The sequence below is a fragment of the Aythya fuligula genome, chromosome 2, assembly GCF_009819795.1.
Source record: "Aythya fuligula isolate bAytFul2 chromosome 2, bAytFul2.pri, whole genome shotgun sequence".
Classification (NCBI taxonomy): Eukaryota; Metazoa; Chordata; class Aves; order Anseriformes; family Anatidae; genus Aythya; species Aythya fuligula.
The window spans coordinates 3,221,300-3,243,575 of record NC_045560.1 but is presented as its reverse complement, the minus strand read 5'-3'; the positions used below and the strand labels follow the sequence as shown (position 1 = coordinate 3,243,575).

The window sequence follows — 22,276 nt, the reverse complement described above, 5'->3', positions numbered from 1 at the left end:
TAGTACTGTGAAAACTTAGTCCAAAGACCTGGCAATCTACAAGGCAAGACAAGTAACTTGAATCAAGTTCTGAGTGCCTAACAGACTCTGATCCCATACTTGGATCACAAAATTACCTGAGACTTTTAAATCAAAAATAAGAGTGTCATCTCCAATTTTGCATGTGTATGTTCCCTCATCTTCTTTTGTCACAGCTGAAGCCACAAGCTTATGCAGTTTCCCCTTATCTTCCATGGTGAATTTCTTGCTGGCCGTGATTTCTTTGCCATCTTTATACCACTTAACCATGATGTTGGCTTCAGAGGTCTCAGAAACAAATTCAGCTTGTTTTCCAGCAATGGCCCTGATAACTCCTCCAGTTTTCTCTTTGTTTACGAAGTTTGCAAGTGCTGAAACAAAAATATGGACACATAGTGCTGGTAAATAATTGCATAAACATTAGAAAACATGCACATAAGGTATTAATTTATCATAAGAACAAATATCCATGTATAATTATGGATGTAGTCACTAGATTCTAATTCAGAAGCAGCCAAATTTTCAGCCTTTACAAACCATATACCAGATAATCATACATACAAAAGCCAGAAAACATACAGAGGCTAAGCCAAAGGGAGATGAAGTCCTAGGCAATTGGGCTTTAAGAAAATACCTGAAATAGGAAAAGTGAGGAAATAATTGAAACAAGCAAACTGGAAGGAAAGCGATGAAAGATATCCAATCATTCTATTGTAACATCCTGGCAGAGAAATCAACTGCAAAAAAGGTTAAAATATAATCTAGATAAATAAAGTTAGAATAAATTAAAAATCTATGGAGATATCACATAGGACAGAAATGAAAAAAAAAAAAACCTTCCTGGAAATCAAGTAAAGCACAGAAGACAGACGATGAATCTGGCATCTATTAATGCATAGTGGAATAATCAAGTCACTGACTGCAAAGATTCAAAAAAATCACCAGTATCCTAGCCAAAAATGTTAGCCTAAAGCCACAGTCCCACTTTACTCTAGATAACGGAATTAATCTTCAAACCTCTTGTTAACGTATTATTTTAAAATAGCACATATAATTAAGTCAGATTTTTGGGACTGTGCTGCCAAAGCTACTAAAATCAAAGTCTTTATTATGTATGCATTTTTTTCTGTAATTTCAAAAATGTGCACACATAATACTAATTAAACAAATTTGTACCAAATGGCTGTGTTTTAGGAGCTCAAGAGCTAGCTGATGTACACTGTAGTTTCTGAGATCCTGTAAATATGTTTAACTCCATCCTATAATAATGTCAGATTAAAAAAATCATTTTTCAGAAGCTGTTCCTTCTAACTGCACATTACCACTGCTGGATATAAGCCCAGTCCATGCAAATGCAGTTATTGGTTTTTGTTGCTGATACAGTCCATGGGACAGGACCAGCTAAGCACAGCTCTCACAGGATTTGCTCCAAAGGTGTTATTATCTGTGCTACCTCCTGGTGCAACTCATGAGGGCTTTCCTTATCTCAAAGCCCTCAGGAGACCTTATCAACAAGGGTGGATTTTGCATTTAGTTTCCTTCCTTTAGATGTATCATCTACCTGGACTTGTGCAAGGCATTTGACACTGTCCCCCATGATATCCTTGTCTCTAAATTGGAGAGACGTGGATTTGAGGGATGGGCTACTCAGTGGGTAGGGAATTGGCTGGATGGTCACACTCAAAGAGTTGTGGTCAACAGCTCAATGTCCAGGTGGAGATCAATGAGTGGTGTTCCCCAGGGGTCAGTACTGGGACCAGTTCTATTTAACATCTTTGTTGGTGATACGGACAGTTGGATTGAGTGCACTCAACAGGTTTGCTGACAATACCAAGCTGTGTGATACTGGAGGGAAGGGATGCCACCCAGAGGGACCTGGGCAGGCCTGCTCAGCTCTTGTGAGACCCCACCTGGAGCCCGCACTTGAGCAAGTCCAGAGGAGGCCAAGTGGATGACCAGAGGGCTGGAGCAGGGTTGCTACCAGCCCTGTTTTTTGGGGTTCAGTAAGTCTAGTGCAGCATTTTCTATGGGTAAAGAAGTCATACCAGATACATTTAAACAACGAAGCCCCAGTTCTTATTGGTTTATCTGGGGTTCTTCTTCCAGTGGTTTCTCTAGAGACTCAGGATGGTGCTGCTTTCCCTTCAGCAGGACAACAACACAGTGTCTCTCTTCTACCCAACTCCTATGCCCATGAAGCCTGTGGAGGCTGAATGCTGTTGAGATCTCCACCTCTCCACCAGCATTACCGGAACTTGTATGGATTAAAAGGTTTGGGAGGAAGAACAGGAAAATTGGTTTGTTCATGCATTTTTCCATTACTTAGAAGACTAGAATAAAAAACTACAGCCACGGCAGGCTGAAAGAAACTTCTCAGATGTCCCGTTTTGACGCAGGAGGTCGTGTGTCAGAGGACGTCTGGCACGTGAAGTGTCACAGCAGTGTAGGGACTGCAGTGATAAATGGCAAGTGCACCTTCTAGCGGAGCTTTTTGGGCATCAAGCCCAGCATGTGGCACACCTCTGGCAGCAGCTTGACACAGAGGCCTCTCAGCAGCCGCGTGATGCCCGTGTGCTAGACCCAGCTGACCTGCAAATCAAATGATTTACCAGCTAGCTGCATCTGATTTACAGGAAGAACAAAGGTGGCAATGCTGGAAAGTGAAATCGTGGGGCAGCATGACATGGGAACTAGTTTTGTGAGCCTCATGCTGCAAGTATGAAATGTATCAAAGCTGATTCTCTAGTAATCAAGCTACAAACAGCAGACATTTAAGTCACAGCTTGCCAACACAGATTTTAAAATAATAGCATTCATTACTCATTTGATGGTCACGTTACAGTGAAAAGCACATAGACATGTCCATCAACTAATTCAATTAAATCCGTGGGTAGATCTGCCAGTGTGAAGAATTATGCTAAAGAGGCAGAGAGGGAGAAGAAAACCAAAATTAAGAACAGCTGCCAAGTGTAGACAGAAAGTTCCTACTCCATAAATTTAGTCCCATTTTTCAATCTTTCTTTTTTTTTTTTTTTTTTCAGCAGTCTTCAGGTCTCTTTTGAGTTTGCCTTTTGAGAATAACCAAGAAAGTAAGTTTTCCAATGCCAATATGATTATTAATTCCAATGCCAAAAAAAATTACTCCAGGGTTTTGTTGTTTCTAGAGATGAATTAGTGTGACAAGCCAGTAGAGTATGATGGAGAAGAGCCTCATACGTACTCAATGTAGTCATTGCTGGGAAGAAGGTGCCTTTGTATTACTGTAATCTGCAAGCAGTCCTGAAGATTTAGGACAAAACAGCAAATCTTTCTATGGAGTACACAAAGGATTCTCACTTAATGCAACCAACGCCCAGCACACTGATCTCAGAGATCAGACCTATAACCTTCAGCAAAACAGGTACCTGGGCAGAAAATTTAACCATCTTTTTACTACTTTGTATTAAATGACAGAATGACAGCTAGGTAAAAACCCCTGTAACTCTTCAGAGGTCTTATCCTCTTTCAAATTTTGCATCACTGTCATAAAAAAAATAAAAAAAAAAAATGCTATTTACATCACCTCTTGTAGCAATCCTAAGAGAATAGCAGAAAAGTTAGGTTGCTCTTTCTCCCATCTTTTCCTTGATTTCTCCTGTATCTTAGGGATGGATTACGGAACAGAACAAAGAAATCAAATGTCTCTACAAAGTGAATTTGCAAGTTTAAATCAAAATAGCTACTGAACACACCCCAAATGATGTCTGATAATGGACTAGACTGTCCTGGAGTCAGGCTTTATACTCTGAACTTCAGCAGACAACTTCAGGAGACACCAGGTCCATGGACCTGGTGCTTTTTAGCCAAATTCTGGTCCTGTTCAAGGCAGACAAAGTTCTCCGTTGAACTAGTTCATAAAAGCTTGCACAGATGGGAAGGATTGCGAGACAAAAGTTTCATTCCACTGGTTTCAGAGAAAAGTTTCGGGACTCCACACCTTTCTCTGAGGGTGGTTGTATAGTCACTGGGCCTGCCAGCTACAGAGACAGCATGCAGTAAGGAAAGTACAGCCATGAAGGTGGGAACACCTGAACAACAGGGAGCTGTAAAATTGAACTGGTTCAGATCTGTCAAACAGGAAGCATTAATACATGGTTTGTTCAGCCCAGAGCAGAGGAGACTGAGGGGAGAACTCATGGCAGCCTGCAGCTCCCTCACGAGGGGAGCGGAGGGGCAGGCGCTGAGCTCTGCTCTCTGGGGACAGCAACAGGACCCGAGGGAACGGCATGGAGCTGGGACAGGGGAGGGTCAGGATGGGTTTTAGGGAAAGGTTCTGCACCCAGAGCTGCCCTCGTCACAGCATCAAGTCTGCCCGAGTTCAAGAAGCATTCAGGCATTGCTCTTAGATACGTGGTTTAACTCTTAGGTTGCCCTGTGTGGAGTCCAGAGATGGATTTAACAATTCTTATGGTTCCCTTCCAACTCAGGGTATTCTATGATTCTATGATATAAAGGAAATCATATTTTGCTGTTTGTTCCACACAGCCCTCTATCTGAACACCCTGCAAATAGCAATGAGTCAAGCCATTCAACCATGCCCTGGAAATGTCTGTTCTTATTTGCCAGGGTACTGACAAACAAACAAATGAAAAAACAAAAAACTGCCAAAAAAACGGTGCCAAGATTACCTTGGTCCCTTCACCTTTAATCAGAGCTGAACTACCTCCTGAGTGATGTGCCCAACATCACATAGCAAGCAAAGGGCAGAGATGGCACCATGACCTGCCTCCATGGCTGAGTTTCTTCACCTTTTCACTACCTACAATTTAAGCTTATGAAATAAACCCTGCAGAATTTCAAGATGCCAGTTTGAGTGAAAACAGCTCTTACCACCGAGATGGTGTTACATGCTATATTCACTCCCAAATTCTCCTACTCTGGGATCTTAGACATTGTCAACACTAGATGCCGATGGGAAGTTAAGACAACCCTCAGTTCCAGCAGCTCATGCCACCACCTCTGGTGCACTCCCTTTCTGCCCCTTGAAGACTGTTGGTCAGGAACAGGCCTTTCATGCAAAGCAGCCCAGTCACATACCTTTCACTGAAAGCTGAAAGACCATTTTATCCCCTTCGCAGACGCACTGATAAATTCCAGCATCCTCTGTTGCAATGTTGTGAATTTTCAGGATGTGCTTCTTCCCCACAGCTTGAAGTTCGTATTTTTCACTGGCCTTGAGTTCTTTCCCATCCTTCATCCACTTCACAGTAGTGTCTGTGTCTGAAAGCTCAGCCTGAAGCTTGGCTTCCTCACGCAGCCGAGCAGAGACCTTTTCTATATCTCTGCTCTTGTTGGTAAATCTCACTGCAGCACCTGTCAGGAACAAAGGCCTCATTATTTCAAGTTATATCAGGCTAGCATGTCCCTGATATGTGTTTGCTGCAAGACCTTTGAAAAAGTGTTAGTTCCTGTTCCTGCCCTCACAATTTTTTTCCCATTTCAGGAGATTTAATCTTTTTTTTTCTTTCAGATTCACTGAGAAAAAATGCACATCTTTCTACTGATTAACAATACTCTAAACGTGCTTCTGCAGACATTTTCACCCAAAGCCAAGCACTTCCTTACGTAAGAAACATTTTATTCATTACCTTTTGCTATGCAATACTAGTAGATACAGATAGTAATGCTCCTTTACTTTTGAATGATTCCACTACAGCCAGAAAATCTAGCCAAACCTGGAGCTGAAATTACCAGTTTAGAGATTCAGCAGTTTATCTGGTAACTGAATCTACTGACTGATGGTTGGGAGCTGCAGAAATTCCCAAGCTGACATTAAGCAGTCTAGTTCAGATACCAAGCAGCCAGGTAGACTGACTCCCTCTAAACTCTGTGCTACCACGGTTAGGTCATTACCAGGACCCACATTAGTCCATATGCTGCAATTTCATGTGTTTTGTACAGTCCAGGCCATAGTGCAGGCCTCCAGCCCCTGTTCTAACCATCAGGTCATAGCACCTGTCCCTTGACTGGAAGAAGAAAGGACAACGATCAAAGTAAATACCTCTCACTCTCATCTTGGTGCTCACATCAACATTGTTGGCAACAAATTTCACTTCTGCTCCATCATCGTTCTTGGTGACATTCTTTATGATTAGGTTGTGAGTAGTTTGGGTTCTCTTAATGATATAGGTCTCACTTTCCTGCAAGACTTTACCATTAAGGTACCAAGTTCCAGAACATGTTTTTGTGAGGTCAATAGTGAACGTGGCGTCCCCTCCAGGTACAGCTTCAACAGTTGTCAAGGGGGTTTTCACAGCCAGGACCGGTTCTGGGAAAGAAGAACAACTGGTATGTCTGAGACCAAAAGACACAAGACTGCCATGCTGGAGAACAGTCCTTCCTAAGAACAAAGTTCTCAAGGTAAGCGAGACATGAGGATAAAATCTTGCATATACTGAAAGCAATGCACAGTTGGTGAATGGGATTTGATTTCTATGTCTGCCATTAACTGACCTGTGGCACTAGATTAAATCCTGTTTCCTGCACAGATAGAACAACAAATATATTTTACTTATTTTTTCCCTACTGTCTTTAAAGGCATGACAGATGTAACACTTGCTAGGCATCCTGAACCACCCAGGATCCCTAGCAAGCGTGCTATTTCTTTAATAAGAAATATTATTCTTAGATTTTAAAAGGATCTTCGGCAGAACACTAATTACTTTTAGATATTCTAGGGAAGCTCAGGCATAGGTGGTCAGCTAGGGAAAAGAATGACACAATAACAAGACAGAGTGTGATCTGGGTCTAAGTAGATATTGCTCAGTAGAACAAATCAAAGGAAGAGACAATCCCACTATACATAATTCTGTGGCATACTGGTACCCTAGAAATAAAGTAAAATACCCATATTTCTCATAGTAACTCTGAGACTATAGAGAGACCAATAGAAACCTGTTTTTTAGGACCATATGATCATCACAGAAACATTCTTTAGGTGCAATTTCAGTACCTAATTCATATACTGAAGATTAAATCATAAGTACACCTTTATTTTTCCTTTTACACAAGCTCTAGAAGAGCTTCTAGAGTTTCTCTAGAACTTCCAGGCTGAAGATCCATTACAGAGAGCTCTGCCTCTCACACAGCCTGGTGTGAGATATTGGAATATAACCATATTCACAGCTATATCACAGAAACCCAACTTGCACCATTTTAGTGATGGGCAGACGTTGAAATGAGGTAGGAGAGCTAGAAGCGAAGGAAAAAGCCTTTGGAGTGCTGCTGCTCTGTACTTCTCAAAAACATGGGAAATGTCTTTAGAGCACCAACGTGGCAGGTCAGCACAGGCTGACCCATTTCTCTGGGGGTTTTGTGCTCACCGAGATGCATGCTCCCCGGGAATTCCAGATACGGGCTCTGTCCATATGCGTTGACTGCAGACACTCGGAACTGGTAATCAGCCTCTTCTGCCAGATTGCTCACCGTGAACTCGGGGACAGGGACATGAGACTCGTGGCACCTCACCCAGGTAAAGCCAGTTAGTTTCTTGCGTTCCACTACGTAGCCGTCGATTGGAATGGGGCGGTCCAGCTTCGGAGGGGACCATCCTAGCGTCACTGAGGTTTCTGTTTTATTTTTCACCACAGGGTCAACTGGGGGCTGTGTGGGAGGCTTCTTGGGAGCTGCACAGAAAAAAAAAAAAAAAAAAAAGGCAAGAAATTTATTATAGAATCATTTAGGTTGCAGAAGACTGTCAAGATCATCAAGTTCAGCCATCAAACTGACCTACTGAGTCCCGTCACTAAACCATGTCCCCTACTGCCACGCCTACACATCTCTGAAATACTTCCAGGGATGTGGACTCCAAAACCTCCAAGAATGGGTACTCCAAATGTTGGAGTGAAAAAGCCACTGTGTCTCACTGAGGAAAACTAGAGCTTCCACTGGTCTAAAGGCTGCCCCAGGTTAATAAACATCCGTAAAACCTTAGTGTGATGTGGAAAAGCAAGAGAATGGATGGAAGATCCTTTTAGGTTGCATTACACAGAGGTTACTATGAACAACTCATGGGCTTAAGCCTTCAGCGCTAGATACAGGCCCATGCCACCTCCTATGCAGCTCCTGGATAAAGCAGACTGAGGCTCAGTATGTTATTTTCACTCAGAAGAGGGATAAAATCACCATCAGAAATTGTCCAAAATTGTATGCACTGAACTCCTCTTCCACTTCCCTAGTGTGAATCCAAACAAAAAAAATGGGACATCAATGTGATTTTACCCTTCATCCACCTGCCTACTACATGTCATTTGTTGAACAGGGCATTGACCTGCAGTAATACTGCCAGCCTACTGGGATTCATCTGCTGTCAGAACTTCAACCGAACCAGAACTAGGTTCTAACAGGCTTAAACACAGACCAGCTAAATGACTGGGATGTTTCAGAGATAAAAGGTACACATGAATAAAGAGTGCAAGGGTTTTGGAATCACACTGTCTCACGGAGGTCTCAGTTGTGGGTTACACAGGCTTGGCTGATCTCTGCAGCCACTTTCATCTGGGAATCTGTTCTGCCTCTGAATTTCATGCCACACAGACAGCCTTCTGTAAATTTTCCCTCCCAAGAGTGATAGCCATCAGCAGGGACCTCTGTCAGGAAAGGTGTTTTAGTAATCTGTGCAGAGCCAGCTTTTGGGGTCGGGGAATTAACTTTGAGAGGAGATGATGCAAAAGGCATGTCCCACTGGGGGACCCTACAGCCAAGGAGATGTGGCTATTTTGTGGTACCTGAGGTCACATATGACAGATTTATTCCTGCAGGTAATTGCATAGCAAAGATTTACGTTCACCCTCTTATTGCTCCTGTAGAGAAGGCTAAAATCCTTCTCTATGTGCTTCCACTGACATGGACAAGAGGCTAGGAATTATCTAATGTGCTCTAGTTACAGATTACTGACCCAGTAAATGACTCATTTTGTTTAATTCTGGCTATTTGAAAGTCAGCTGTCTGGTTTAAGTCAGCCATCCAGACTCCAGCTGCAATCCTACAGAGAACAGCACACTCAGGAGCAACACATCCCAGCTTAAAGGTGTGTGAGGCAGGGGCAATGAGTTGCACATTGCAGATTCTCAAGTATTCAAGACTAAAGAGGGAGCTTGTGTGATGAGCCTAGACTGCAAACTGAAGTTTGGGAGATCTGAGCTGCTCTCTGCCTCAGTTTACCCATCTGCAAAACATGCATAGTAATAACACACAATCCTGAGCAACCAATATATAAACATTTCTTGTCTGGTGAATGGCATTAAACAGCTAACAACAATCTCATCCACAACAACAATCTCATCCAGCTAATTGAAAAAGATGTGGACATAGCACACAGTAGCTTATCAAATAGGCACAAAGTGTAAAAATAGGAAATCTCAATGTGATACACTTTTTCTTCATTACATAAATAGACACATAAGTGTTTTGGGGTGCACTGTTACCAGCCTGTCAGTGGCTGCTGGTCAGAGCTAGATGCCAAAGGTCCTGCTAACATAGCATTAAACTGAAAACTAGACGCTGGAATCGGATCTCCTGACCTTACCATCAGAAACTGAAATGTAATATTTTGTTCAGAGATACCTGCTTGCAGGAAGACAACTTCTTCACTTTTTCTGTTCCATGAATCAGCTCTTCCTTCATAATTTAAACAGCAGAGTCAGAAATCATGCTGAATATTGTCATTCCCATCCACGCTTGGTTGGATTGGTTACAACTCAGTTACAACTTCCCAAATACCTTAGAAAATGCCACAATGCTAAGATGCTTATGCCTTTTTTTTCTCATTAAAACGTGTAGCTTAATAACGTCAGAATGCCCCAAGCACTTTAGATAATACAACAGTTTTAAACTGTTATTTAAAGATTTGTTTTTACTACTCAGTAATTGCAATTTGGAGGTGCTGGTGGGAGAAAAGAAGTATTATTTTCCCTGAGTTGGTGTTCACATGCAGACTATAACGGCAGTGGAGGCAAAACCCACACGTCTGGGAGACACAGTGCCAAGATACAAACACCTGCCTAATAAAATCAGGCAGTTTCATCAAAATTTCATTTCAGGTCTGTTATCAGCTACACTGCACCTGCTGCTACTGCTCTGCTTGGGACCCTTGCTCAGATCAGATTTGCCATCTGAAGGAATTCTCCAGCCAGCATATTATATCTGTTGCCCCACAAAAGGAAGGAAATTATATTTTTAGGAGGAAACATTTTTACTTTTTCTTATAGGTGTTTGTTTTTTCTTTTATTTTTATTTATATTTAATTTAATTTTATTTTATTTTTATTTTACTTCAATGCAAACAGCTTAGGAAGCTAAAATCAAAGTAATATGCTTTGAGTTTGTTGAATGCTTGACTGCCCCTGAAATGTTTAGTGTGTGAGTGTGTAGATGTTCTTTCACAGATGTTTTTGCTTCCTAGAATGGAAATGAACTTCACACACTGCCAAAAATATTTGGGACACCTATCTCCTTCCCTGTAAGAGCCAGCATACCCACAAGCTACCCTCCTGTCTCTGGAGATCCAGGACTTAGGGAATGAACTGAATGCTGGCTGACACTTCCCTCCAAATACACACTGAAGAGAGAGAGAAAAATAAGTGGACACAAGAACTGGTAAATAGCCCTCAGATAAACTAATGATTTTGGAAAATGAAGGTCAGCTTGCAGACAGAGTATCCACAGCACTCTGTGCATAATGAAGCAAGATGACAATAATGCATGTAGCTTACAAATTGTTTTCTAAGCACCTCCCAGTGTGCAGAAATCACACATCCCTTACCACTACGTTGTGTATTCATTCCAGTTTATATTCATTCCAGTTGTTGTTTTATATTTATTCCAGTAGGGAATGAGAATGGTATGGGGGAGACACATTTGTGCCATGCTCTTTCCCAAAATGTGTTTTCTCTCTCTGTTTTGACCTCTCCATAACATCAGGTTGTCGTAAGCCTTTTCTGGCAGGCAATGAACTTCCCCCTGTCTTTGGACAATGCATGACTTACCACGACAATACCTAGAAAAAATAGTACTAACATGGGAGTACCTGCTTTCTGGGGAAGACAAAACACCAAGGCCAAATAAAAGGGGAACTTACTGGTCACTGTGAACTGGGTAGAAGTCCTGCTTTCATCAGCCAGGAAGGCAATTTCGCCAGCATCTTCCATTGTACACTCTCGGATGATCATGGTGTATTGCTTGCCAGAGCGCGTGATGGAGATCCGATCACTGGCTTTCACCTCCTCTTTGTTTTTCAGCCAGCGGATGTTCTGGCATTCGTTCTCCAGCTCCACACAGAAGATGGCTGTATCGTTTATGGAAACCGCAGTCTTTCGTGGAAGTTTTTTAATGATGTTCCCTTTAAATAAGAAAGTAATTATGATTAGCAAACAGCAGATATGAAAGTGTCTGGCAACACGAGACCACCCAGACTACAGCTGTTCTAGCCAATAGCTCTCACTACACAGGCATTCCTAAATGAAACCCTAGGCTCTGTGTTATACAGAAGAGATAATCCCAAGGACTCATTTTGCCCTTCAAAGAGAGAAAAGCAATTTTATTTGACTACAGTCTCTCATGTTTCTAGTCTCACATGCAGTATCTGTTGTTGGGTAAACACAAGGTACGTGGCTTTCCAAGAACAGATTTGTCTGTGATATGGCTTGTATTGCCTGCATATTCTGGGAATTTGCACAAACACTATGCTGAAGTAGGTCAGTCTTTAACCAGACAGGTCCTCGGCTGTCTCTGGGATTTTGCTTCCATTAAATGAGCAGTAAGTTACATAACCAAGAGGCCAGACACAGCAGCCACCTAACTTAGCAGAAAATACATTGACAGCCTCAGATTTCTTTTTAGAGTGAGCCCTGAAATTCACATGGAATTAAGTCACTTACTTGTGGCCTTTCCAAGCTACTGTGATTATGACTTAGAAGAATAACGTCAGAGTTACAGGATGTGACTGTTCACGGGGGAATGTGTAAAATAAGGTCTGAAGACCAGCCCTATTGATGGATAATGACTGTCTCTAGCCCAGAAACAGTCCCTGCCAGGCAGAAGTGCCCTCAGTCAGGCAAAGCACCTAGAGATACTTCACAAGAAGCAATGCTGAGCCATTTCACTGAACAAACCAGACGTGTTGCATCAGGAGGATTCAGTGTTTCCTACTCGTCCTCTCTGAAGCTCGACTATGTATCTGCTCCCTGCTGCCCTTGGTGGTGTCCCTCTCCCTGCAGTGCCATAGAGCTGTGCATCCTGCCAAGCTCTCACACTCTCCCAACCCCACCCTGCTCTCGAATATTCTCCCCCGAGGCAGGCAATGGGATCCCCTGGTAAGCCTCTGCCTCCTTTCCCTCCTGAGAGCTCCACCTGGCCCAGTCACTCTCTTCTAATGGAGCTTGTTGTAGGACCACAGCACAACACAAATACCAGATGTGCTACCAGGGACAAACACATTTACAGTGTTTGAATGGCTTAGACATCCTTTTTGTTCTGTTAGGGTTATCTGAACTCTCAGGTGTCTGTGGGCTATATTACCCCTTCTGCCTTCACCCATACAAACTGTTAAGCCTTTGCTAATGACACAAAAAGAAATATGCCCAAGGATGCACAGCACCCAACTATCTTGCACCAATTTGTGTAGTGGAGAACTTTTGTTTTCAGTGGAAGTAAACTCAGGCTTCAAACAAGACAGGAAAAGTGTGATTCTGTAGCTATTACAGGTCTGCAACTCACACTACGGAAAACACATCAATGATGGCAGTGTAAGCAGTATCTAAATCAAAACTGCAGGTCCTGGAGTTGCACAGGTAAGTGAGCAAATCGGTGAGTTCGGAACTGATGGCCCCTTCTGCAGACAGGCCTGTGTCTCTGATGAGCGCATCCACTGGTTGTGAGACACCAACAGTGCACCCAACTCTATGCCTACATTAATTTCAGTCCCAAGTCGACATACTCGGAGGATTCGGACATGGATCTACACCTACATTTTACTCATCAGCCTTTCATACTCCAGAAAGCAGCTCCTGATGTCATGGCTCTGAGACATGAACCTGGTTCCCAGTCAGAAATGAAACCGGTGATGACCACAGCCTGCACCACACATCAGACCATAGGACAGTTGCTAAGACAACTTCCCAGCGTGGTCAGCACCACTCTCAGACCAGATTTACCATCGTGTCTGCCAGACACCCAACAAGACCTGTGTGAGACAGCACCAGGGGACACATCCTTTGCTTTGGATCATGTTAAGGGAAGTCTACAATGCTGGGCTGCAGCTCAAGGGCTTTGCCTTCTAGGAAGCCCCTTCAAGCACAGGGCCCCACCAGGTGACATGTCTTGAGCAGAAACACAATCTCTCCCTGCTCTGTGACCCCGTGTCCCAGATACGCCCTGGCAGGAGACCCAGGGACCCACTGACCCATCACACGTGGCTCTCCTCTCACTGTAAGGGAGTCTGCTGTTCTTCCCTACACACATGCAGGGGATGAACACGGTTCATAAGCTCATATCTGGAGGCTCATGTGTGCATCTGGCACTCAGCAGGCGAGGCTTAGCCTGTCTGAAATAGTGATTCTTCCTTACCTTGGACAGACAGCTCTGCAATGGTCCTGCTCCCTTCTTTCATCTCACAGATATAGACAGCATCATCGTCTGCAGTGACGTTCTGGACGGTGAGCCGGCGGTACGTGCCCTCTTCCTCGATGTTGTATTTCTTGCTCTGCCGGAGTTTGGTTTCCTCCTTGAACCAAGCCGTCTCCGTACTAGGAACAGGTACCTCGCATTGGAAGGTGGCGGATTCCTTCTCCCGTACTTCAAGATCCTTCAGTTTTTCCTTGAAGGGTATCGAGGGTTCTTCAGGGAATTAAAAAGAGAGGAGAAATAAGAATTTGGGATGGTCTGGGGTAAGAGGCATGCAAATAAATAACTTAGTAGGGAAGACCTATCCCTAACACTCCTCACTAATGATATCGATTTGTACTGGGCTCCCATCCAACCCCAGAATCAAGCCCTACTGCAGTAGGTGATCTGCTCTTATATTAATATATATATACTAGATCTTATCAGAAGTATTTTTGAGGACTTACCTATAAATGAACCAGTGTCTGAACTGTTTACCTGCCCCACAACACAGCCCACGAGTCAGCTCTAATCCTGAACTGGTGCAGCATCAGGTCGGTAAATTCTGCTCTCATGGCCTGCTCGTCCTCTAACACGAACGTCTCTGCACCGTACTCGCTACGTGCTACAGGTGGGTAGGACACAGGGCAGCAATTCTAGGTCAAGGTGAGCAGCTGAGCTAGTCAGCTGGTGCAAAAACCGATGTGTTAGGGGTCTTGTGTCAGAAAGGAGCTCAGTGGAGGGGTCTGAAATGGCACAGAAAGATGAGAGGTGTCTGTGCGGACACAGGCAGATGTGGGGGAAAGCACTGAAGTAGGTGATGGAGGTGCTCCCTGTTCTCCCTGCAAGCACCAAAGCCTCTGCATCTGCTTTGGTCAATGGCAATGAAAGAATGAGAGAAAAAGCCCGAGTCTCCTCTGCCTCTGCTTTCCTTCAACAACTGGGCTACAACACTCTGGCATAGGGAGACACCAGAGTGTAGATCAAAGGGCAGAACAGCTGCATGGAAGTGAGAAAAACATTTTACGAACAGAACAATGCAGATGCCATTTAATTCCCGTGACAGCTGAGCTGTGAAATCATCCTGATACCCCAGCAACAAACTAGAGAAAGAGGAACTGAACTGAACAGGGCAGCCACTGGTCAGCGGTGCCACCACCACGTCAGACGCTTGGATTAGCTCATGACGATGTGTCACCACTCGTGCTTCATGAGAAATTATGTCATGATGTGTACCTCCACCTTCTAATAGCTCCTGCATCAGCATCCAGGCTGTTCTCATGGTGCCATTCCCCTCTTCTTGATCACACTCCCTGGCTGATAATTTCAGCTGGTGGCTAGCAGCTCGTAATGGCAGGTGTTAGCCTAAGTGTCAGGCAGGAGTGGATTCCTCTTATATTTATGAGCCCATGCCCACAGTGGCACATCTCAGAGCATGGCTTAAAACTTGCTTCTCGTGCTTTCGGTAGCTGAGTGTATACCCAAGCCATTGTCTACCCCATCCTGTCCCCCCACTGTCTTTGGTGTGGTTTGTTCTTTATTGAACTCGAGCCCTGGAAATCCATGTTCAGTTTTGCAGGGCTCTTACTCCACCCCTGGCACAGCCACAGCTGCAGCTGTCATGGACACCTCCAATCCTTCCCAGCTGAGCACAGCCTGGACAGAGATACCAGACCCTCAGGGCTTGGGCAGGACACCTGGAGGGAGCGATGCTGTATTACCTGTGTGATACTGAACCTGTGTGGCTACCCCAGGACTGAAAACTTACCGGGAACCCATGCAATACCTTAGGAACAGGGACGTGTCTTTTTGCTTAATGTGTTTCGTTTCAAGGCAAGTCAAAGTCTTGCAGTAACACAGACCTGCTCTGCCCCCAGTCCATGTATTAATTATCTTCCTCTTCCTCTATCCCATGGAGAATTCAGCCTCCTGCCCTGCACTCTTGTATTTCACATCTGGAAGCTCCCCATGTGGTTAGGGGGAATGATGTGGATGCAGTTCTCATGCCATGGGACCAAGCAGGAGGATGAGAACAAGCCTTTATCAGAAGGATACCAGCCTTGTTGAGATATTGCTGTGTGAGACTGGAGGGACTCTGGAGCTGGCCATGAGAGCACAGGGGCATGTCCAAGGGCCAGAAGGAAATCCAAGATGCACCTGAGAAGCACACGAGCCTGTTTCCACATTTGGAGCAGCTGGCCATGTCATTAACCTCTCCCTTTACAGCCACCAAGCAGTACCTAAGGTAAAAAAAGCTACCCCAAGAAAAGGCTCTTAACTGTATAAACAGGCAAATCATTAGATTCTTTTTTATGTGTTGCAGTAAAAGCACTGCTTTTCCAGCCAGGGACAGTAGGTACAAAGCTATCCGTGCCAGCCTGGGGTCACAGATCTCCTCTGAAAACAACTTTGCTTTCATTCTACTGATGTGCACATGCATCTTATTTTGCTCTGAATGGGGCTTCAGAAGGACAGCAGCTGACAAACTGAACTAAAAGCTGCAATTCTCCCAGCCCACTGCTCTTTTGGAGAATTGAGGGAGATGCTCTGAAACCCACCAGTCTCCTCTTCCTGAACATATCTTCATGCCCTTTACACAGTCTAACATATGCCTGGTCGGCTGTCAGGCAGAAGGTGTTAATTTTGGTAACGGGACCACAGAAGGACCCCACTGGTCAGAACGGTGAGTTGCCCAGAGACCTCTACATTGACCTCTTTCACCCCACACCGGGCTGCAGATATTGCAGATATCAGTCAGAGAGTGACATTTACAATCCTCCAGCCCAGGGACCCTCTCTTACTTCTCTGCACAGCACCCAGCACAGCTCTCAGTTCTGTGCTGCAGCTACCACAGGCATTTGGGGAAATGTTGCTACAGATAACGACATTATTCTTGATCTCTCGGACTCCATAAATATTGACTGCTCAATTCTACATGCCTGTTTGTCACACGTTACTCTTTCACAAGGTAATTCTCGATGTAAGCTCTTGTTAAGTATGACTAATATGGAGGATAAAACCATTGGGCTACCAACTTCTTTCCTTATCCAAAATACTCAAAATGCCCTTGGAAGATGAGGTGTGTTCATCTGAGGTTACCTGTGACAGTTTTTGCATAAGAAGTACCACCAGTTCCCATCTCTAGCTCCTATAATACCAGAGCTGGTTAGAAGTTTTTTAACATCAAGTAAAAACAGCAATCTCTTTCTGGGAGAATGAAGTTTGAAGTATGAAAACAAAGATTTTCTGATCACTCCATATCAACCATTCATTCTCTAGACACATTTACTTCCATCCAAGCTCAGAGGTACTAATTTAAGCATCTCTTCTACTTTGTCCTTGTAGCACCTGGCCTCCCAACATGACTCATTTTCATTCACTGAGTGCCCTGAGAGGTCATTTAAATCCATTTCTACTGTCAAAATGAATTTATTTTTTTAAAGATGAATTCTCCACAATTTTTTGGCTACATTTTTCTATTAATCTGTCTCCAGACAAAGAAGAAATACTCACCAAGGCACATAAAAACATTTCTAAAGAAGGAAAAATGAAAGACCTACAAAATCCTGCCTACTGGGAAGAATGTGAGATGGAAACAGCACAACAAAACCCCAAGGGAGCATGGAGCAAGAGCAGTTCATGGAGTCAGTGGGAAAGCTGTAAGAGCTTAAACCAGCTATAAATTTGGCTGCTTGTCTTGAAAACATATTTCTCCAGAGTGTCATAGGCTTTTGTTTGGTCCATACCAACCAAACTAGCAATGAGATGATGTTAGATGTTAAAAGCAGGTCCTGCTCACACATATTTTGCTAAGAATAGGTGCAGCCTGCGGAGAAGCTAGTGTCTTCCTAACCTTCCCAAGGCATATCTGCCTGCCTGACCTTTCTCTTTTCACCTGTAGGTCTTTTCAGACATGTGCTCTGATTGCTGATTTTGGGGTGGGTCTGTGCAGACCTGGGAGTTGGAATTGATGATCTTTGTTGGTCCCACCCAACTCAGGATATTCTGTGATTTTCACCTGCCTGCATTTCCTCTTGCCTACTCCTGGCTTCTTAAAGGTTCTCCATTTATTATTCTAGAGGCAATTTTTCCATTTGTTACAAAAAAAAAAGCCAATGAGAGTAAGAATATGGAAAATACTTCCAAGAGTAGCTATCTGAAGGTGTGTGGATAAGCTTCCACCATCTTGTTTCCTTGCTCTTTTTCTTAGTAACTGTGCTTTTAAAACTGCCTCTGTACCTCCACATTCCTCATGTTTTAGCTCTTTTTCAGATCTCAAATACAGCTACCATGACAGTGGCCATCCAAAATCACTTCAGATCAGAAGAAGAAAGGAGTAGCCTCAGCACCAGTCTGTTTTTCCAGTCCTGATCCTATCTGAGCCGCAGCCTTTAACCTTTCCATACAGTATCTGATTACTCAACTAGTCCCTCTGTATTCAGTGACCCAGTCCCAAATTCCTTTCCTCAGATGAACATTGCTTGGCCCAGGCCCAAGGATAGAGACCTGTACGCTATTCTTGCTCACTTTACGCACGGCTTAGGGACATCTTCAAAGCCTTCGGGAAATTCAAGTCATTAATTCACATTCTTCCCATCGACTGTGCTCTTTGGTTTGTCAAAGAGGTTTGCTCTTGGGAAGAGTTCCTTAACTTTTACAGCTCATGTTTCAGGATATGGTTTGTAGTTTTATCCCTGCTCTAGACACTGGAATCCAGCACGTTTCTGAACAAGAGTTATCAACTCTTGGCTTTCTTTAACTGTGATGGTGACTCTCTGCCTTGTAGTCTTGCCTTTGACATTTACACCTAATTGACTACATCCCATTTAAGAACAAAAAATTCTCTTTCAGCTCAATGATCTTTAAGACATGGGTTTGGCCAAGTGTTCGGTCCCTAGGTCTAACATTTAGACTGACAAAATACAGGAGGCGAGCTAGAAGATGCCTGACCTGTGCCCAGTCCTGTACAGAATCACAGAATCACAGAATCACAGAATTTTCCAGGTTGGAAGAGACCTCAAGGTCATCGAGTCCAACCTCCAACCTAACGCTAACAGCCCTCCACTAAACCATAACCCTAAAAGTACCATATCCCTAAAAGTACCTCGCAGGCTAGTACCCTGCGAGGCTGCTACTAACTACCTCCGAGGCAGGATGCAGGTAGTTTTTCTTATTATTACACTTAAAACACCCACAAATATTCTCACTCAGGTTGAAATTATGTGCTATATGCGAACCAGAATGCCAGAGAGTACTTAAACCCTCGAAGCTTGCCTACCTGTGTATCTGTGGCTATGGATACACTCTGGGGAAGCAGAGTCACAGGCTCTACAAACATGCTGCCACCTGTGCAAAGCCACTGCAGCAGCTTTGTGCTGGCAGAAGTGGCTGCATGGGGAGTTTTTCTCAGTCCTGCAGAAGTGCCTAAGAGAAGATAATGTGGCAATATGACCTACCCCCCAAAACATGATTGCAGATGAGCTAAGGACACCACCAATGGCATAATGGACAGAATTAAAAGTTCCCTTCATTGCTCCATCATTCTGCTGTCTTTGGATGGCTGAGGACTTCTGGTAACAAAAAGGAGAGTCATTATGTAGGGCCTAATTATAACCAACCCATGTGGATTTTCCATGGCAGCCTTGGCCTGGCCAGCAAGCCCACCGTGGTGTAGTGTAACAAAGAAACATACCGCAAACATTTCCACTTGAGCCCTCTGACTCACAGGCGTCTTTTGACAATGGACATTGATAAATAACCCTTTCCCATGGTGCCTGCTCCCAGACCTGCTGCTTCACATGCTTTCCCTGTCTCTGTTGGAGCAGGTGCCCCCGTTGGGAATAACCACATAGGCACGGGGCAGTTCTCTGCAAGACAAAAGCTAGGCGAGGAACGGAGCCTGATCCACGCTCAGAGTGAAGAGGCTCGGTCTTCTCCCTTGAGTCCTGTCTCATAAGGGAATCACAGAGTTATGTAAGGGGCCAAATGCCCTTCTCGACACCACTCAGCACCTCCGAGGGATGGCAATGAGCAGGACAAGTGCCAGCAAGCTCGGTGGATCGGGTGTCACTGACAGACACAGGGACTGAGTCACTGACGGGAAAGATGGTGAGCACGAAAGGAGAAGTCTGGAACAGGGAAACCAATAAAACTGAATAAAAGCTGAGAGTCTTAAAGACAAGTTTCAAACACAGACCCTTCCTACTGATTTAGATTTCTAACACATTTTGCTTCCAGTCAAAAAAGTCTATTTTGTCACACAAAGTGGCAAAGTTTTGTTGTTGTTGTTTTGTTTTGCTGTTGTCGTTTTGTTTTTGTTTTACATCTGAGAGTTAATTTATTGGGGTTGCAGACTGCCTGCTGAAGCCTTGCCAAACGGGAGAGCAACTTGAAGATTTAGAACTTCCTCTGTGAAAATGTGTCACAATTTTGTTTGTGTTCTGAAGAGCTTGTCCTGACCTCCACCAGAGCTGAGGGACCTTCTGAAGGCAAGTTCATCACCACTAAGTATGGCAAACAGAAGCATGCTGGAGCTGGTAGAGATCTGGGAGCATACGAGGACTACAGGCTATCCAGCAACACAAGATGGGAAAAGACTGAAGAGGCCAGACAAGAAAAATGCTGCTTGTGGGTCAATCTGGGCAGAAAAACTGAGAGGAGACGGCATTAGAGCTGGGGTAGGCCCCCCAAGGGATCCAGTGCAGCCTGGCACACTCAGTTTGCAGGGAGGAGTTTCCTCTACCACCTTTTAAATGGCATGAGTGAGATTAAGAGGACCAGTTTGATTAAACCCTGTGGTGAATTTAAACCCAGATACGATCAAACCTTGGAGGAAAACATGGGGGTGGGGGGGTGAGCTGAACCAGAGGATGGTAAGGGATCTCTTAGATTACTATAAATGAGGACAGAGGAGATCTTTAAAGATCTAGTTCATTCCAGCCACCCCACAACCTGCCAGTTCAACATCATTCATCCCCAAATGATGCTTGTTTATTGTGCTTCCTAAAAACCTCCTGTGATGGGACTCTCTCCCCTTCCCCAGGTCATCTGTTCCAGCACTAACCCCCTTTACAGCTGGAGGGTTTTTCTTCATGCCTCACCCACACCCCTTTCCTGAAGTTCTTCCCAAATTCCCACTCGGTGTGGAAGTGCTTTGCCTTTCTTCTTGTGGGCTGCCCACCCCAGCAAGACGTCAGCACCCACCTTTGACAGTGACCAACACGGAGCTGTAGGTCTGTCCCGCCAGGTTAGAGGCCGTGCAGGTGTACAGCCCGTTGTCTACCTGCTTGCAGAAGAGGATCTTCAGCACGAAGTTCTCCTGATCGTCCTCGTAGATGACGTGCCGCCGCCCTTCCGAAATGACCTCGTTGTCCTTCTTCCACACGATCTCAGGCTTGGGCTCGCCCGTCACGTAGCAGCTCAGCTTAGCGTGCTTGCCCTCTGTCACGCTGCACGTGCGCGTCAGCGCCCCGAAGGTTGCATTGCGGGCCCCTTTGGTGGTGAGGCCAGCTGCCCGCTCGTAGTCCCGGGAGAGGCTATAACCAATGCTGGACAGCCCTTCTGTCACGGAGTAAGACTGGGCAGCCGTGGAATCAAAAGACCCATGGGCTACGTCCGTCTTCCTGATCTCCTCCCGCCTCTTTTGCAAGTGAGACAACAAGGAAGCCGTCTTGCCGCAGCTGGTGTCGAAATGGCTGCTGCTGCCTGGGTTCGAAGAGCCCTGCGTTTCCACCACCAGCGCAGCTGAAGCGCTGGCGGAGCCGATGGGATTCTCTGCCCGGCACGTGTACGTGCCACTGTCCCCCAGCCGGGCACATTGGATGGTGAGAGCATTTGACTCCCCGGTGGACTCGATCTGGAAGCGGCCTGCGTCGGCCCGGTTCCGCAGGTGTCTCCCGTCTTTCTCCCAGTTCACCGAGAGGGGAGGGCTGCCCTGAACTTTACATTTGAACATGGCATCCTCACCCAAAGTTACTTTGATGGAGGATGGTTTCTGGATGAAATACGGGGCTGACTCTGTTACCGTGGTCTCCTCTCCAACTTTGATACTGACAGCAGCAAAAGCTTCCCCAATAGTGTTCTTGGCCCGGCAGATGTATTGGCCACTGTCCTCCAGGCTCAGATCATAGATTGTTAGCCGATAAAGATCCCCATCTTCTGTGGTTTTAAACCTTCCCCCAGACTGGACTGGAAGTTTATCCTTTTCCCAGCTCACAACTGGGATGGGGTTCCCAATGATCTGGCAGCTCAGGGTGGCATCCTTCCCCACAGACACCATAAATGCCTTAGGCCGGGTCAAGAATCGGGGGACTCCACTGAACGAGCTGTAATCCATCCTGGTTACCTAAAGGGTGAGAAATAAAAATGTCAGGAGTGAACAGATTAGGTGGTACAAGCAAAGAACTGTTGCACTTTCATGGTTTCAGGACATTTGCCATCTAGAACAATCTGGTTGGGGCACGTTTTCATCGTTCTCACTACGGGTGAGAAGATCTTACATACTTTTTGGATTTGAGCTTAGTCATGTGAATCTACTGAAGGAGGAAGTGGCCCACTTTTCCACTGGAGTCACCGTCCCTGGGGGTGTTCAAGGAAAGGTTGGACATGGTGCTTAGGGACAT

At 44.8% G+C, this 22,276-nt stretch overlaps 1 protein-coding gene across 1 annotated transcript in view; it reads right to left on the bottom strand.

Annotated features, from left to right (window-relative positions):
* Positions 1–21,990, bottom strand: part of OBSCN (obscurin, cytoskeletal calmodulin and titin-interacting RhoGEF) — a 175,207-nt gene extending 153,217 nt beyond the window's left edge. The window contains exons 1-7 of the mRNA XM_032182181.1: positions 20,859–21,990; positions 13,620–13,889; positions 11,134–11,394; positions 7,380–7,682; positions 6,059–6,325; positions 5,095–5,370; positions 117–389 (exon numbers count right to left, since the gene is read on the bottom strand). Of these exons, the coding sequence (XP_032038072.1) occupies positions 117–389; positions 5,095–5,370; positions 6,059–6,325; positions 7,380–7,682; positions 11,134–11,394; positions 13,620–13,889; positions 20,859–21,990 (2,782 nt within the window). The remainder of the gene's footprint in view (positions 1–116; positions 390–5,094; positions 5,371–6,058; positions 6,326–7,379; positions 7,683–11,133; positions 11,395–13,619; positions 13,890–20,858) is intronic.
* Positions 21,991–22,276: the final 286 nt, after the last annotated feature.